Genomic DNA, 18,065 nt, shown 5'->3' on the forward strand with positions numbered 1-18,065 from the left:
AAGACCTGTATGCAGCTAAAGAAGAAATCAGGAGGAGAAATGCTCCATATACAGAAGTAAGAAATGACAAGAGGCCAGTGTGACATCAGAGTGAGTAAAAGAAGAAAAAGTGTGAACAAGGTGAAGAAATAGAGTCCAGATTATGTATCAAAATGTTATAGGATATTATACAATTATTCCTAGGTACTAACTGAAGAAAAGGCCAGATTACCAAGAGGCAAAATTCTACAGTATGTTGACAAATATATGCACAGTAATGATTACTTTATTCCTTTTTCTAAATGCTCTAATCATTTAATTTAGCACACTAGAGAATAGGGAATATGTAAATATTATGAGGTATGCTAGATTCAGTGCTCTGAGATTAATACTTCATAGGCCCAAAGTATCTTGGACCTCGTCAGAGTGAGGCTACATGGGGCTAAGTAATAAACAAATTCCTAGTCATGCTCAAGCACTTCTTTGGTCCAAAAGGTCCATCAGTGCACCTAGCTGCCATTTCCCCATTCTACAAATATACAGCAGAACACACTCGTAGGCTGATTCTACTTCAACACTGAGTCATAAAGTAATTACAGTGAGGAAAGCCAAGTAAAAGTCTCTAACATTGCCCCTGTCTAGTCAAGGCAGTTAATCAAATGGAATGGCAAAAATTAATGCTACCCTTAAGGATTTAAAGCATAGATTAAATTTCTTTTCTTAAAAGACTAGATAGCAAATACTTTAGGAATATGGAAAACAGTCTCTGTTACCATCATGCAACTCTGCCGTTGTTGTATAAATGCAATCACAGACAGTATATGAACAAAGGGGCATGTATAGCCTTATACATCCTTGAAACCTGAATCCAAAATCTGGAATTATTTTGGAATTACGAGACATTTTGCTGAAGGCTTGTAACTTCCCAAAAAAAGACCTAGAGAGTGAAATGTGGTTAATTTCTGCCCAACTTATTTCTCGGCATGGTCAGCAGCTGCCCAGGCCCCACCTTCAGCCCTGTGGCAGATAACTGTGCACTTATATTGGGAATAACCTATACTCACATCTTGGAGGAGGAGCCTGGGTGGGCAAGAGGACCACATACTCTAAGTATCAGGCATCTGGGCAGTGATTGGTAAGTGCTAATTTGAATTACTGATTGGTGCTTTTGATCACAGAGGTACAGAGAGAGGCTGGTGGCAGCTGTTACTGCACCACCCCACATTATTGCAGCCCCCTGACCCCTCAGGATGAAGTGACTTTCAGAGAGGATTTAAAGAGCTGACATCCTATTTTTTCTAAATTTCTTCTACATTTTTCTTTCTGTCCTTTCAGATGACAAATACTAAAAAGTAAGACATTCAGCACCAGGTGTGGTGGTGCGTGACTGTAATCCAGCACTTGGGAGGCTGAGGCAGTAGTTCAAGGCCATTCTGGGCTATGAGTTCAAGGTCACGTTGAACTACATAACAAGATCCTCTCTCAATCAATCAATCAATCAATCAACAGATAAATGTAGGACATTCAAAAGCAAGAGAGGGAAAACTATAGTGACATGTATGCCAGGGGGAAAGTTCAGGCTTAGAAAAGACCTTAAGTTTACATGCAGGCTGACCCTGGGAGCCTACAAAATTAAAAATATGTAATAGATCCATTTCCCTGTTTCCTTTTATCTATCTTTTATTTTGTTCTTTATTTATATTTTGGGTGGGGGAGGGGAAGGGAACATAAAAAGGAGTGTTATGTATATATACCAACTACCTATAAAGAATGTAATCATCATGTATTCCAAGTATGTATTAATAAAGGAAACATAATAAGGACTAGCAGACCCTGCAAAAGGAAAAGAACCTTATTTCCAAAGTTGCCAGATTATTAGATTAATGTACAGTTTTCAACAAAGGAAATAGAAGAGCAAAAAAAAAAAGCAAACTGCTCTTGAGAAAGACTTAATGATAGATTTACAAATCAGACTTTACAACTATCTTAGAAGCCAAAAGAAATGTAGATGTTTAGAAGTCAAGAAAATGTATAAACAAAATGGAACTATCAATAGTTTTTGTTTTTTTTAATTGTAAAGGAAACCAAAATGAAATCCTGGAGCTAAAACGTACAGTGGAACCTCAAGTTACGACTGAACTCACACATGAAAAATTTGGATTATGACCGGAATTTTAGTTTTAACTTTTGACCAAAATCTTATAATACCATCGGAATGCTAGTCACTTCTGCAGTTATAAACGAAGACTTACCATGCCAGAAAAGCATAAGTAAACATATGTAAGGGTCAGTCTGAGCCCAGGTGCACATGTTTGTGGATGTGACTTCAGTCAGTGCTTTATATAACTGCTACAATTACTGCTATCAAAATGGACCCCCAAAAAAGCTAGAAAAGAAGCTAAGAAAGGAAGGGAAGGTAAAGAAAGCAATCATAATCGAAAAGAAGAAAATTGTGGAAAAATATGAGTGGTGCTCGTGTGACCAATCTTACTAATATGTACAGCAGGTTGAAATCTACCATATTGAGAATCTTACAAAGAATTGTATAAGGTGTTAAAGGTGTTACTCAATTAGTAAGTCACGATCAAGCGTGCTAGATGAGTTAGAAAGGCTATTTATTATGAGCATGGATAAACAAGACAGATGGCAGGTTATACATTGAGTTTATAATTTGTGAAAAAGCTACGGCTACAAATGCAGGTCTTATTCTTATTTTTTTCCATTAAGTTTATTGGTACATTTTAGGTATACAATACAGTTACATTCATCACTGGGATCTTACACCTTTATGTGATGCATCTTGCTTCTTATTTTTTCTCCATTTCCCTGCCCTCCCTTCATTCCCTCCACCCTTCCCTATTTACAATGATTGTTTCCATGTTTTTCCTTTTCTCAACACTTTTTCTTTTCCCTTCTTTCCTTTCCCTTACCCCTCCCTCTTATCCTACCTCTTCAGAAGTTTCCTTCCTATTTCACCATATCAATTATACATTTTGATTCTTATTACACTTTTAGTTTTTCACCAGAGAAACTATTTGGTATTTACACATGTATTTCCTATTTATTTCCTTTAAGAGTATGATCTCAATGTACATCCACTTAGCTATAAATGTCTCTAGTTTCTTGTTCTTTATGGCTAAGTAGTACTCCATTTTATTAAACACACACACACACACACACACACACACACACACACACATTCTTTACCCAGTTTCCAGCTGATGGGCAATTGGGCAGTTCCCAAGTTTTAGCTATTACAAACTGTGCCACTATACACATAGGTGTGCATATATCACTGTGGTATGATTCTTTTAATTTTTTTAGGGAACAAACCCAGCAGAGGGTCAAATGGGATTTCAAATCCTAGTTGTCTGAGGCATTTCCATATTGATTTCTGCAGTGGTTGCATTGGTCTGCACTCACACCAACAGTGAAGGGTTCCTTTCTCCCTACAACTCCACCAGCATTTATTGGTTGATTTTATGATAGCAGCCATTCTTTTTAGGGTGAGGTGGAATCTCAGTGTTATTTTCATCTGCATCTCTTGAATGACCGGTGATGTTTATTTGCTGCTTTTGCTTCTTTGGCTGAAAAACATCTTTTCATTTCAGATGCCCAGTTTTGAATTGGGTCTTTATATTTGGGGAGGGGGGTCTGATTTTTTTTTTTTTTTTTTTTTAGTTTTTTATATCTTCTAGCTAATAGAGTTTTGTCTGAGGAACAGCTGGTAAAAATTTTTTTCCCACATTGCAGGTTGTCTCTTAGCTCTGTTGGTGGTTTCTCTTGCAGTGTAGAAAGATTTTTAATAAGATGAGATCCCAACTGTTGATTCTTTGTGCTACTGAAGATTTGTTCATGAAGTCTTTTCCTATGCCAATGTCTTTAAGAGTTCTGTCTTCCAGCAAGTTTAGTGTTTCTGTTTTAATATTTGGATCTTTAATCCACTTCAATTTTAATTTAGAGCATGGTGAAAGATAGGGGTCCAGTTTTAATCTTTGGCAAGTTGAAAGCCAGTTTTTCCAACACCGTTTATTGAAGAGGCCATCTTTCCTCCAGTGAGGATGGTTGGCTCCTTTGTCAAAGATGAGGTGGCTGAGTACATTTAGAGTTGTTTCTGCATCTTCTAATCTATTCCACTGATCCTTGGATCTGTTTCCTTGCCAGTACCGTGCTGTTTTTATCACAGTGGCTTTGTAGTACAGTTTCAAGTTGGGTATTGTGATACCCCCTGCCATGTCTGTGTTGCCTAGAATGGCTTTGGCTGCTCTAGGTCTCTTCTGGTTCCAAATAAATTTTTGGATTGTTTTATCAAGTTATGTGAAATATACTGTTGGGATTTCAATCAGGATGGTACTGAATTTGTATAGCAATTTTGGCAGTGTGGCCATTTTCATTATGTTTGTTTTTCCTACCCAGGAGCAAGGGATGTCTTTCCATTTTCTTATATCTTCTTTGATCTCTTTTTTCAGAGTGCTGTAGTTTTCAATGTAGAGGTCTTTCTGCTTCCTTCAATTGACTCCTCGACATTTCATTTTTTGGGGCACTATTGTGAAAAGGATTGTTTCCCTAGTTCCTCAGTGAGTCTCATATTTGTGTACAAGAAGGCTATCAATTTTTGAGTGCTGACTTTGTATCTACCTATTCTACTGAATTAGTCAATTAAGTCTAGAAGTCTTTTGGCAGTGTTTTTGGGTATTCTATGTAAAGTATCATATAATCAGCAAATAATGACAGTTTAACTTCTTCCTTTTTTATCTTTATTCCTTTTATTTCTTTCTCTTATCTAATTGTTGTGGTTGTTTCCAAAACTGAATTGAACAGGAATGGTGACAGTAGACATCCATGTCTTGTTGCTGATTTTAGTGTGAAGGTTTTCATTTTTTGACCATTTAGTATGCTGTTGGATGTTAGTTTTCACAGATAGCCTTTTCAAGTTGAGATAATGACCTTCTACTCCCATTTTCTGCAGGGTTTTTATCATGAATGGGTGTTGAATTTTGTCAAATGCTTTTTCAAATGCAGGTCTTAGGATAACCCATCAATAAGTGATAACAGTAAAACATTTTGTGCCAGTAAGGGGTGGTTTCACAATTTCAGAGCAAGAACTGGGGTTCATACTGTAACAAAGGCATAGTGAAACAGCCAGTGTTGATAAAAGAGCTGCTGAAAATTACATACACCACTTTGAAATGATGACACAGAATAATGGCTTTTGCTCTCACCATGTTTTTAACTATGATGAAACTGGCCTTTTCTGGAAGAAAATGCCCAGAATATACATTACCCAGAAAGAGAAGAAAATTCCCAGCCACAAGGATAGGATATGCAGAATAGGGAAGGATAGGATATGAAGGATATGAAGGATAGGCTAGCCTTATTGCTATGTGCCAATGTGAGTAATGACCTCAAGTTAAAGCCTATTTTAGTTTATCCCTGTAAGACTCCCAGAGTGTTTAGAAAACAAAGTTATGAAGAACAGGCTAGGGTTCATTTGGAGATCTAATGCAAGAGCCTGGGTAACAAGAGTACTTTTTCTTGAGTAGATCAGAGAGGCTTTCTGTTCTACTGTTAAGAAATATCTAGAGAACAAAGGTTTGCCACTCAAAGCTCTCTTCATCATAGACAATGTTCCTGCTCATCCACAAGATTTGAAGAAGTAGCTGAAAAATTCCCATGGCTCTCAGTCAAGTTCCTTCCACCTAATACAACTTCTCTACTGCAGCCTATGGACCAGCAGGATATAGCTAACTTTAAGAAGCTACACACCAAGAGACTGTTCCTAAAGTGCTTCTAGATGGTCTCAATACAGATTTAAGCCTTAAAAAGTTCTGGAAATTATACTGCAATATACTTTCCTGTGTGGGGCTAACTGAGAAATCATGGGCCAATGTCTCTCTAAGTACACTGAGATCTACTTGACAGAAAGTGTGGCCTAAAATTATACAGGAAAGAGACTTTGAAGACTGTGTAGAGGAGCCTGAGCTTTCAATTGACCCTATGGTTGGTGACACTGTCACTACAGCAGAGTACATAGGCTTGCAGGTAGACAGTGGTTATGTTGAGGAACTGGTGGAGGAACACTCAGAGGAGTTGTCTACAGAGGAACTTCAGCAACTTCTGGCTGAGCAACAGAGAAGGGCGGCTGAGGAGCTTTCTGAAGAGAAGGGGAAGTATCGATAATCAGTGCAGCAAAGTTCTTCTTCTGAAATAAGGAAATTCTGAAAAAATCGACAGAGCTATAAACATTTTTAGAGAAGATCCAGCCAGACAGAGAAAAAGCCAATTGTTGCATTCACTTGCTTAATGACAATGTCATGCCTTACTAGTGATCAGCGTTAAAGAAAACACAGAAACAGACAACCTTAGATCAGTTTTTAGTTCTGCAAAGGATGAGACCTAATGAGCCAGAAGCAGGTCCTAGGGAGCTACACTCTCCCTAAGAGAGAAAGGACACCAGAGAGCCAGATTCCTGATGTTCCTATGGAAGGGGAATCTTCTTCCATACAATAACCAACTTCCATTTTATCCTTTCTTCCTGAAAGCCAAAGATGTTGGCTTGAATGCTGAGTGCAGTATGAAATTATTGTTTCTGGTACTCTAGGCACATTTTATAACTTTTTAATGAATACACTAGGAAAATTATTGGTATTTCTGGTAAATTAAGTGCATTATACAACCCTTTTTATGAAAAAGTTAAGTGGTGCTTTAGGAAGTTTAGAATGCATTATGGATATTTCCATTATTTCTTTTTTTTTTTTTTTGGTACCAGGGATTGAACTCGGGTCCTTGCATTTAGTGAGGTAGGCGGCAGAACCTCCATTATTTCTTATAGGACAAATAGTCTTGACTTACAACTGTGATAGCCAACTTGACTCCATCTTGTGCTTCAATGCTATTTTGTACCTGTGTTTGAACAAAGTGCTTGTGCACCCAAACCCCCAACATCCTGCTTGGCAGCAAACCTGTTGCAGTTGCAGTATATTTTGTAGCACATCTAGGGTGTGAAACTTCCTTGTGTCCCATGCTAACCTGGCATGATTCTGCTTCTGTAAGATTCTGCTTGCTCTCCCCGGAGCCCTCCCCAAATGAAAGCATAATTTAAAAGGAGAAATCAAACTGTTTCCCACTGCCGAGAGAATTTTCTGAGCGCTAGACCCTCCACGGCCACCAGCTATAACAGAGCACAGAGTGCAAAAACCTAGCACAGAGTGTGGTGCCTCTCTATTGTTCTAATTCACTCATTCATAACACAACCAACTAGAGTTACAAGCAGCCCTCCCAAATGAATTGAGTTTATAAGTGAAGGGTCCACTGTATCACTGAGATTTAAAAAAGAAATCATTAGGGAAATTCAAAGGCAGATTTGAGCAAAAAGAAGAAAGAACTAGGGAACATGGAGATAGCACAATAGAAGTTACTGAGGCTGAGAAATAGAAGATTGAAGAAAAGTGAACAGAGCCTAAGGGCCCTGTGGGATGCCAATAAGTGGGCCTACACACACACACACACACACACACACACACACACACACATTGTGGAAGTTCCTGGAGAAGAGACAAAGGAGTCCAGAGAATATCTGAAGCAATAACGGTTGAAGGCTTGCCAAATTAAAAAGGGGGGAGGCATTAATAAAAACACCCAAAAAAATCAATAAACTTCAGGTAAGATGAAATCAAAGAACTCTATTATTAAACACATAAGTGGGTGTGATGGCACAACGCTGTAATCTCAGCACTCTGGGATACGGAGACAGGAGGATCAAAAGTTGAGGACCAGTCTAAGCAATTTAGCAAGATTCTGTCTCAAAAAAGCAAACAAAAAAGGCTGGGGTTTCAGTTCAGTGTGAAAGCCCTAGGTTCAATCCTTAGTACTGAAAAATAAATAAATGAGTAAAAGATACTCAAACTTTTGAAAGACAAAGTATCATGAAAGAAGTGACTTGTCAAATCCTCTATAACAGTGATAGCAAAACTTTTAGAGCTTGGCCGGGCGTCGTGGTGCACGCCTGTAATCTCAGCACTCAGGAGGCTGAGGCAGGAGGATCACTGTGAGTTCAAGACCAGCATGGGGTACATAGTGAGTTCCAGGTCAGTCTCAACTACATAGTGAGACCCTGTCTCAAAAACCAAAAAAAAAAAAAACAAAACTTTTAGAGCTTTCAGTGATACAAACACCCTGCTGTGATAGGCATGCCACAGGTTTGCCACCACTGTTCTATAAGATTATCAGCAGATTTCTGATCAGAAACTTTAGAGGCTAGTAAATTTAAAGTGTTCAAAGTAAACATATCCAGCAAAGCATGCAGCAAAAATGAGGGAGAAATTAAGATATTCCAAGATAAACCAAAGCTGTATTCACACTAGACAGTAACTCAAAACCTTAGACAAAATAAATATCTTAATACAGATAAATAAGTAATTTTAAGAGCCATTAATGTAAGTCTTCAATTATACTTTTTTCCTGAGAATAATTTTTAAAAGTATTAGTCTTTCATATTAGTATTATTGTGACTTTGTTTCTAAGACTACATTCTATTTTGTATATATTTCAGTTATCAGCCATACAGCATAAGATGCAATTCTGTGATATCAACAGGAAAAAGTGTGGGAATGGAGCAGAAGAGCAGAATTTCATAAATTATCATGGTCAAGCCAGTATAGATTCAAATTAGAGTGATATAACCTGATACATTAAATATAATGCCCATGGTAACCTGTTGGGAGCCATTCTACACAATTTTGAAAAAAAAATCATTTCACAATTAAATTATGATTAGGGCTATCTGAGACCTCAATGGTCCCATGATGCGATATGAGGGCAAGATTACATCAGCCTAAGATCTTCATGAATGCAGGATTACAGCCACCCTCTGAGACATCCGATAAGCCCTATGAACCAACCCAATAAATAATGGCAAGGTCAGAATGTCTTGGTCTTTGGTCTGCTCTGAGGCCTCCCATATACTTTGAAATTACTGAAGTCTCTATTGTCTTTTTTCTTTATCCCTCACTGTCGCCCTTTCTGGGCAGTCTGAAGACTGATCCACCTCTGATAGTAACCAGAAAGAAAATGCTATAGAATACACAGAAAAGGATGTGAAAAAGAAATCTAAATATTTCAGCATGAAACACTAAACATAACAGACTAATGCAAGATATGAAGAAAGAAAGGTTATAAGGCATAAATAAAACAAACAGCAAAATGATACAAGCTCCTCTTGTTCAATAACTCAATGGAAGTATTTTAAACTAGAGATTGGCAGAAGAGACACTTTAAATCCAAAGACACAAATAGATTGAAATGAAAGGACAAAAAACAACTTTCCACCCAAACAGTAACCTAAAGGGAAAAGGGGCCTATACTAATATTAAATAAAACAGACTTCAAGTCAAAAAGGTTACAAGAGACAAAGACAGACACCACATACTAATAAAATTTCAATACAGCAAGAAGATAAAACAAATTATAAACATTTAAGAACCTAATGAGAGACTATAAAAATATATGGGCAACAGACAGTAATAAAAAGAGAGTCCTACAATAACAGTGACTTCAATACCTCACGTTTAATGACAGAACAAGGCAGAAGATAAGAAAATAGAGGACTTTAACACAATAAAACAACTACATTTGTGCTAAGGCACAGCTGAATTACTCTTTCAGAGATATATTCTTAAAGATGTAGCATTATCCTCCAAGCTGCAGTATACATTCTGAATTAAAAACTTTTAAATGATATCATGTCCTCAAAAATACGAAAGTCAGAATAGGAGTAAAAGCAGAAATGGCTTGGCTTATCATGACTTCATTCATATTTTTGGCATCCTATCACTACAACTCTAAGGTCTATAGGGAAAGAGGTCTTCATCAACCACAGGGGCAGAATACCTTTCGCCCAGTCTCCCTGATCACATTGAACGCCTATATTCAGGGAATAAAAGGCAAGAGTGACCATCTTTGCCAGGGGCAAATGACCCTCATCATCAGGACTCAGGGCTGCTATTACACAACAGGGTCAGGGAACAGCATTTAGCACACAAGTGATTCTCCTGGGAAAATCAACTTCTTCAACCAATTCTGAAAACACACAGATAACTGTTTCAACTTTGGCCTAAGAAGGATATGGAGACCAGTAAAGACAGTAAGAGTGATACAAGTACTAACTGAAAGCAACGCAGGTCACATGAGAGGAGAGCAACACTGAGTAACAGTTACAAATCTGGGATTAGCTACAGCAGTGGAGGCTACAGTTCATTTCACCAACATTATTCTAATTTTCCTCTAGGATGAGATTCAACTATAGAATGCTGAAGGAGCTGTTCTTCAAATGAAGATAAGGAAGTCTAGGGGTCTTGAGATATAATGGTGGCCTACAGTGAGGATAATGATGTGTTCCAGATCTCTCTTCAAGAAAGGACTCACAAACTGGAGATGCAGCTTAGTGGCAGAACACTTACCTAGAATGCCTGAGGCCCTGGGTGCACTCCCCAGCTCCACCCACATACCCTTCCCCTATTTGAGCTGCCACAAGAAAGGGCTTAGCTGGCAGTATTTCCAAGGAAGTCTCACCTATTGAGGGCCACTTAAACCAATGATGTCTTCCTCAATGTGGTATGACTGAGATGGGAGTATAAAGATCAAAAGCAGAACATTCTCACAGGTTATTTTAGTTCCAGAATTCCCCCGTAGGAACTACCAACACTCACTGGGACAATACTATACCTCTCTCTCTGTCCATATGTCCAATCTTGCTTCCCTACCCTGCCTTTTAATGTTTGTTCATCCCCAGAGTACTTATCCTAATAAATAATTTACACAATAAACTGTTTCTAAGTTGGCTTTCCAGACTATTCAACCTGCAAGACTATAATAATCCAGTCAAGAGATGACAGTGGCTCAGATTAAAGTGGCATTGACGATGGTGTTGAGAAATAAGTTTATGACATTTTAAGGGACATACTTATAAATTGCTGATGAATTAGATGTGAAAATTAGAAGGGGGAGGGAGTCATGAATTCTTCATAAAGATTTGTGGCCTAAACATTATGTGAATGATTGTGCCTTATACTGAGTTGGTGAAAACCAGAAAAGATGGACAAAGGAGTGGAGAAATAAGAGTTTTGTTATGCATACATATTACTATAAATGCCTATTAAATTTACGAGAGGAAAAGTAGTGCATATAGTTTGAAAAACAAAGAAACTAGGGCTAAACATAATTTTAGAGTCATAAACACATAGATACCTCAGGACTGAATGAGACCATCTAAGAGAAAAAAAGTATGACAATATCTGGAGATAAGAGAAAAAGATCCTACAGATTGACACAGCAGGAGGGACTGTGAAGGAGAAAAATTAGCAAAGTGTCCTGGGAGCAAAGTATATATACATTTTATTCTCAGAAGCAATCAAATTATAACAAAAATTTAAGATAAATCAGCTACTGATTCCTATGAGACGAAAATTCCATAAAAGCAAAAACAAAACTAAAAATCTGTTATAAAATCTAATAAATCCTAATAACTTATTTTCTATTTCCTAACCTTGCTGCAAAGGCATTTACAATAAGACTGTCAAACTAACAAGTCTGACTTCCTTAGTTTTACTGTAGTAATCAAAAGCAAAAATTACCTAAACTGAAATAAAAATCTAAGAGCTATGCACTTAAATTCAACTTCACACAATCGGTTGCTGTGCTTTATTACACTGATTTCATATTCTTTACTAATGCAAACAACTTTAAGATAAAATATAGTGTTTCTGATTGTTCCTTTTGAAAATCTCTTGATTTTCTTGAAATCCTTGTGTACAGGAACATAAAGCCCTAATTTAACACTATTTCTTTAAGAAAATCCAACTAACTTTTGTGTTTTCTTATATCACTCTTCCCCAAAATAGAGCCAGTACAATCTGTTAGCACCACCCACAAACTCAAAGAAACTAGAATAATTTCCCCAGCCTAAGTTAAAGAATAAGACTTACAGAATTTAAGAGAGGTTCTTCTGTACCCCCTTAAATCAACTAAACCATGGGTTCAAATATTGCCTATGATGTATTTTCCTTAAATGTATTAGGAATGTTACTGCCAAACTGTCAAGAGCCATTCTACACAAGTTTTGGGGAAAAATCATTTCATAATTAAAGTATGACTGTAGCTGTCGAAGGCTCAATGTTGCCTGGCCCAGCTATGGCATGAGGAAACATGACTGTTTTGCCTCTGGTCACAGCTGAGGCCTTAATGGTCCCTGATGCTGTGGAGATGGAGGGCAAGATTGCATCAGCTGAAGACATCCTGAAGGGAATAGTAATTAAAAAAAAAAAAAAGAAGAAGAAGAAGAAGAAGACAGAGATTCCACCTCACCCTGGAAAGAATTGCTGCTATCGTGAAATCAACCAATAACAAATACCGGCAGGGCTGTAGAGAAAAAGGAACGCTTCTCCACTGTTGGTAAGAGTATAGACTGGTGCAACCACTGTGAAAATCAGTATGCAGATACCTCAAAGAACTAGGATTAGAGGTCCCATTTGACCTAGGTATTCCCCTGCTGAGTATCTTCCCAAAAGAATTAAAAGAATCAAACCACAGCGATACATGTGCACCATGTTAATAGGTATGGCTGAATCACTTAAAGAGGATATAGGGACACCCTTAATCCAAATATACAAAACCAAAATGGCAACCTCACCAGCAAAATTCCAGAAAAAGATACAAGCATTACTGCATGGTGCTATTAATTCAAAATTTTAATAGAAACCAAGTATGAGCATAATACAATCTGTCACTGGTAGTAAATTAATTTCGTTTGTTTTTTGAGCCGCATTTGATTTGATAAGATTACTTTACATGTTTTCTAGAAGTTACTAAGTTATATTTATTGAATATTCATTTTTAAAAGCAATACAAATGCTTTATCTTGTCTCAGACTAACAAAATTGATTCCAAATTTAATATGGAAAGAGAAAAATAAAACACATTAACAACAACAAAAAAAACAAGACAAACTTTGAAAAATATTTTTTAAAACACCTGTCATACTATGACCTATGACTTTTTAAAATTAAAGTCAATTTTAACATTTAACCTTGAAGGGATGTCAACTCTTTAAACTATGAGATAATCAAAATTGTTTTGTAGACTTCTAAATAGTGGTACTGTAAAAATTAAAGTATTCTAGATTCTTGTAAGTACATTCTCTTTCCAAAAGAGCATATGTCTCATCTGACATTAAATGTGATTTCCTTGCACAAAAGAGAAAGGTAACAGAAAGTTATCATACCATTTATAGGATTCAGCTAAATTACAGAATTAGATTTTTAAAATTTAAAGAATAATCTTTAAATCATCATGGCCAACTCTTTCATTTCATTTTTACATATAAGGGCAGCGAAGCAAGGAAGTTAAAGTCATATGAAAGTATTAAAGCAGTATTCTAACCCAGAGATTTTCCTCACAATATTATGGCACATTTTTTTGTACAGGAATTGAACTCAGGACCTTGCTCTTGCCAGGCAGGCGTGGCACCACTGAGCTATATCCCTGGCTTTGGCATCTTTTAAAATATAAACTGTAGATGTTTCTTTAGATCTAGGCATGTAAAACATCTCTCAATTCTACCTCTCAGGAGTCGTGTGGTCTAGTGCAAGTATCTAACCTTAGTTTTCTCAATTGTAAAATGAGTATAACAGTTTGTACCTCAGCTGAAGTTTATACAAAAATTACCTCAAGCTGATAAACTGTTTAGAAAAAAAAAATCACTGAACATGTCTAATACAATCTGCCATTAGCATTTTATTTATTTATTTATTGGTTTCTTAGATTTTTTTTTTTCCTTGTTGATACATTTTAGGTACAATAGTTACATTCAATCATTTAGAACTTGTACCTTTACATGACATATCTTGGTTCTTATTTCTTTTCCCATTCCCCTGGCCTCCTTCACCCGCTCCCCACGCTCCCCTTTTTACAAAGACTGTTTCCATTTTTTCCTTTTCGCTTATTTTTTCTTTTGCCTTTGTACCTTTTCCCCTACCCCTCCCACTTCTACACCTTTAGACCATTTTTCCTACTACACAATATCAACTATATATTTTGATTTCTATTTACATTTTTAGTTTATCACACCAGAGAAACTATTCAGTATTTACACATGTATGTCCTATTAATTTCACTTAAAGCACTTTAAATCAATTGTACTTATAAATTTGCACACTAAACACATTTACAGGTATTTAATAAATGCTTTGCGGATGAAATCAAATAAGCAAATGTAAGAAATTATTTCTTTGGTTTATTTGTATCCTGAGTAAGCAAATATATATATGTATAACTACATTTTATTATTTTCATATATCAATTTTAAAATAATAGTATTAAAAAGTTTGCTCAAGTTTTAAAAAATATCTCATATGAACATAAACTTTTAAATTACACACCACTCAACTAACTACAATTTTCATTTTGTTTGTGGGTTTGTTTGCATTGACTGCTATATAAAACTGATTCGCTATTAAAACAAGTCAAACCAATCTTTAAAACTTTCTAACACACTCCCCTAATCAATTTCCTGAGAACACCAAGGATTCTGTTTTACAATCTAAAAATTCTCCTCATTGAAGGACTTTCTCTTTCCAAAAGCTCTTTCTAAGCTTCTTTGACTGAAGAACTCAATGCTTTAAAATATGTAAATATAAAGCCATTACTCTTAAATCATCTGTCTCTACTTCTATCATACTCTCAAACAAAAATGGTAGAAATCTGTACTATACCTTGATGTAAATAAGAAGCTGATCAGCCTCTGTTCCAGTTATCTACTGCTGTATAACAATCATTTCAATATGTGGTGGTTTCATATAGCAATAATCATTACTTTATTCACAAATGTGCGAAGCTCAGCAAGTAAATCTAGTCTATGCTCCATGTAACATCATCTGGGGCTGCTCAACTTGGGATAGCAAATTGGTGTTTACTACTAGCTGAGATCTCAGCCAGAGTGGAGGGCCAAGGACATTGGTTCTTTAGGAAGCTGCTTCCCTCCTATCTCCTGGATCATCATTTCTCCTGCCACAGTTACTAATTATGTTATCAACCACCTATTATGCAAAGTGTACTAACTTGGAATTAACCTAACTCCTCAGTAACTAAGTTCTTTTGATTCTTTCTCCAAAATTTCTTCTCAGATGTCTTGTCTTCTCTGTCCCACTAAATTAGGCTACAATTTCATCTGCTTGGATTAATCAATCAACAGATAATTCTTGAACAAGAACTTTGCCCATGACCCTTATTTTCAAGGTAACAATCTTTCCACCACTCACAGTTCTTCTTCACATCAGTATTAAAATTATCTGCTTCATGTGAAAACTTCCTAAAAAGCCAAGTCGGCCCTATTAACCATGGGCTATAAAAAGGCTTCTCAAATTCTTATTGTCTCAACTTGTTATGAGTCACTACTCCCTATTCCTAAAACATGCATTATACACTTCCTATATCTTTCACTATTCCCAAAACACAGCTCACCTTATATACTGGATTTAACATCTGTCTCTGCCTTGGATGCCCTTCTCCTGCTTGAGAAGTTTCTATTCATCCACCTACACCCAATTTATATGTCATTACTACATGAAACCTTTCCTAATTATCCCAGGAAGATTCTGTACTTCCATTGCACTGTATTATTGGCTAACATATATGTATACCCAAACTACAATATTAGCTCACTATCTTATTAACTTCAGTACCTGGAATGATGTCAAGCCTAGGCTAAGAAAGGTATTCAATAAATGTTTGCTAAAGGAATATATGAATAAATTAATATTTCTGTGGTGTGCCCCTTTGAGACATGCAGCCTCATTTGGCACCTTATGGTGAACACAGAAGGTATTAAAAAATTGTTGAATGAACAATTAATTGACTAGTTACTATACAAAGAACTCTCCCATAAAGGTAGCCTGCTCAGAGAAAAGGAGACTCTAGAAGAATCAGCAGACAAAATAAGCCAACAAGAGAGGAATGTGTCTTCAATAATGCATTAGGAGAAAAGAGTAGTATCTGTTACAACAGAAAAAGAACTTACAATCATAGCCACTTTTTATATATAAAATATATAATTAATCCAAACCACAGAGGAATCCCTATTGAAAAAGTCCATACTGAGCAATCATTTAAAAATACTACAGATGAATTCTTTCAAAAATATCTGTTAATAAGGGTTAAAACTAAAATTATCTAGGCAATTTCTAGGACTTACATTATTATAATAACTAAATCATCTATTAACAAATTACTTCTGCCAACTGAGGAAATATTCTGCTATTTGATTTTGTTGTATAAAGTTGTGTTTAAAAAGGGAGTCACAAGACCAATAAGATTTTTAAAAAACAGAGTTGACTGAAATTTCATGATACAAATGTTTGTTTCCCTTTAACTTCTCATCAATGTGGAAAATGAAAGCACAATTCTATTTAACAGTACGTGAATATGAGGATGCATAAAAACAAAATATCCTTGACTACACCCTGTCCTCTGTTAGCCACAGTTCTCCAGCTGTGACTGAGCCTGGAAACGAGAGGAAAAAGACACTCCCTGATTTATCCTATAACTTAGATCTATGGCAGTAGCTGCCGGAAATGGCATCAGTGACTGAAGGATTTTCTTTCTTCTTCTTCTAAAGCAGAGGTCAACCCTCCAACTGAGGATGAAATCTTACAGCCATCTAGGAAAAGATAAGTACTATGATTCTTACTTATTTCAAGTTACAATTGACTTTTAATTTTGCAGGAGAGAGAGGGAGGGTTGTATCAAAGCAACTCTTTTCATTCTGATAAAGCAACAATCTGTATATGACAAGGGGAAAAAGTTGTCTTTGCTCTAAGAACCCTCTTGCCAAAAGATTCCTATCTACATCATCACTGAAACTTACCAACTACCACATAAGTGAGAGCCACTAAATTAAGCTCTTATTTTGGCTTAACTACTTTACTAAGGTTAAAGTATATATTAGCAAAAAAAAAATGCAAACTATATAATTAAATACATTTGCAAGTAAGTTATTGTATTGTCGTCACACATTTAAAGAAAAAAATGTACGTAATATGTTCCAAGCCACAATTGGGAACGTTAAGGAGGATTCATTAGCTCAAAGTAATGTCTTATGAACTACGTGACAAGTTTTCTTTTAACAGCAGGTTTGTCACAAAATTCATTACTCAAAGATCTCTACGCATTTCTTAAAGTTTTCCATGTTTATAAAAGAGGAAAGCCAAAACATGGACCTACAGGACTACCTAATATCTTGCCCTGGGCACACAGTAAAGCCCTGGGACACACAGTAAAGCTCTTAACAAGAAGAATGTCTTCCTGCTCCGGAATCAATAAAGAGATGGCAAAACTTTGTAAATTAATGCCATGTATCTCCTCACACATAAATCTGAGAAAATGTAACAAATATTTTTTAAGTATTCTGTGCAATTACAATCCTCCCCTCACAAATTAACTGTTTTATTACAATTTAGTGTAACACTGGCAAGTCGTTCCTCTCAACAAAAGCACTATCCACGCAAGAGATGAATGAAAGCCACAGTGTAGCAACAAAAGTAACAATGTCAGTTCCATTTGTTGTGAAAACTGGCACTTAAACTTCAAGCCACAAAAACTGCAGAAACTGAGGCAGAAAGAAGACACTCTACTGTGGTGAAATGTTCAATCGTGAACTGCAGCGCTCATTACTACTACAGTATTTGATACTTCCGTTAGTCAGTACGAAACGAACGCACAGAACAGGATTATTCCTTCCTTTGACTTCGCATTCCCACTTTCATTTCTTTCACACTAGGAGACATTTATGTTTCATTGTTGTGTCGCCCAGAAGGATTTTCCTATTCTACTCTCGCAAACACCACAACTCCTCACAGCGGGCTTCGCGAAATGAAACGTTAAGGATCCCGAAAACTCGGGCAGACATCGGAACACACTGCGCGCGCACGGCCCGGATCCTCCAGGGAGCAGCCGGGTGATTCTCACAGGCGGGTTCGCCGGGCTTCCCTCCGCCCGCGGGGCTGAGCAGGCCATTCCCGACCTCAGGGCAGGCCCGC

The 18,065-nt window shown here is 36.7% G+C and overlaps 1 protein-coding gene across 1 annotated transcript in view; it reads right to left on the bottom strand.

The window, feature by feature from the left end:
• Exoc5 (exocyst complex component 5) overlaps positions 1 to 18,042 on the bottom strand; it is a 65,625-nt gene extending 47,583 nt beyond the window's left edge. The window contains exon 1 of the mRNA XM_010641441.2: positions 17,884 to 18,042. Coding sequence (XP_010639743.1) covers positions 17,884 to 18,042 — 159 coding nt within the window. The remainder of the gene's footprint in view (positions 1 to 17,883) is intronic.
• Between the last annotated feature and the right edge of the window lie 23 nt (positions 18,043 to 18,065).

Source organism: Fukomys damarensis, unplaced genomic scaffold (assembly GCF_012274545.1).
Source record: "Fukomys damarensis isolate Sample0158 unplaced genomic scaffold, DMR_v1.0_HiC HiC_scaffold_21, whole genome shotgun sequence".
Lineage (NCBI taxonomy): Eukaryota > Metazoa > Chordata > Mammalia > Rodentia > Bathyergidae > Fukomys > Fukomys damarensis.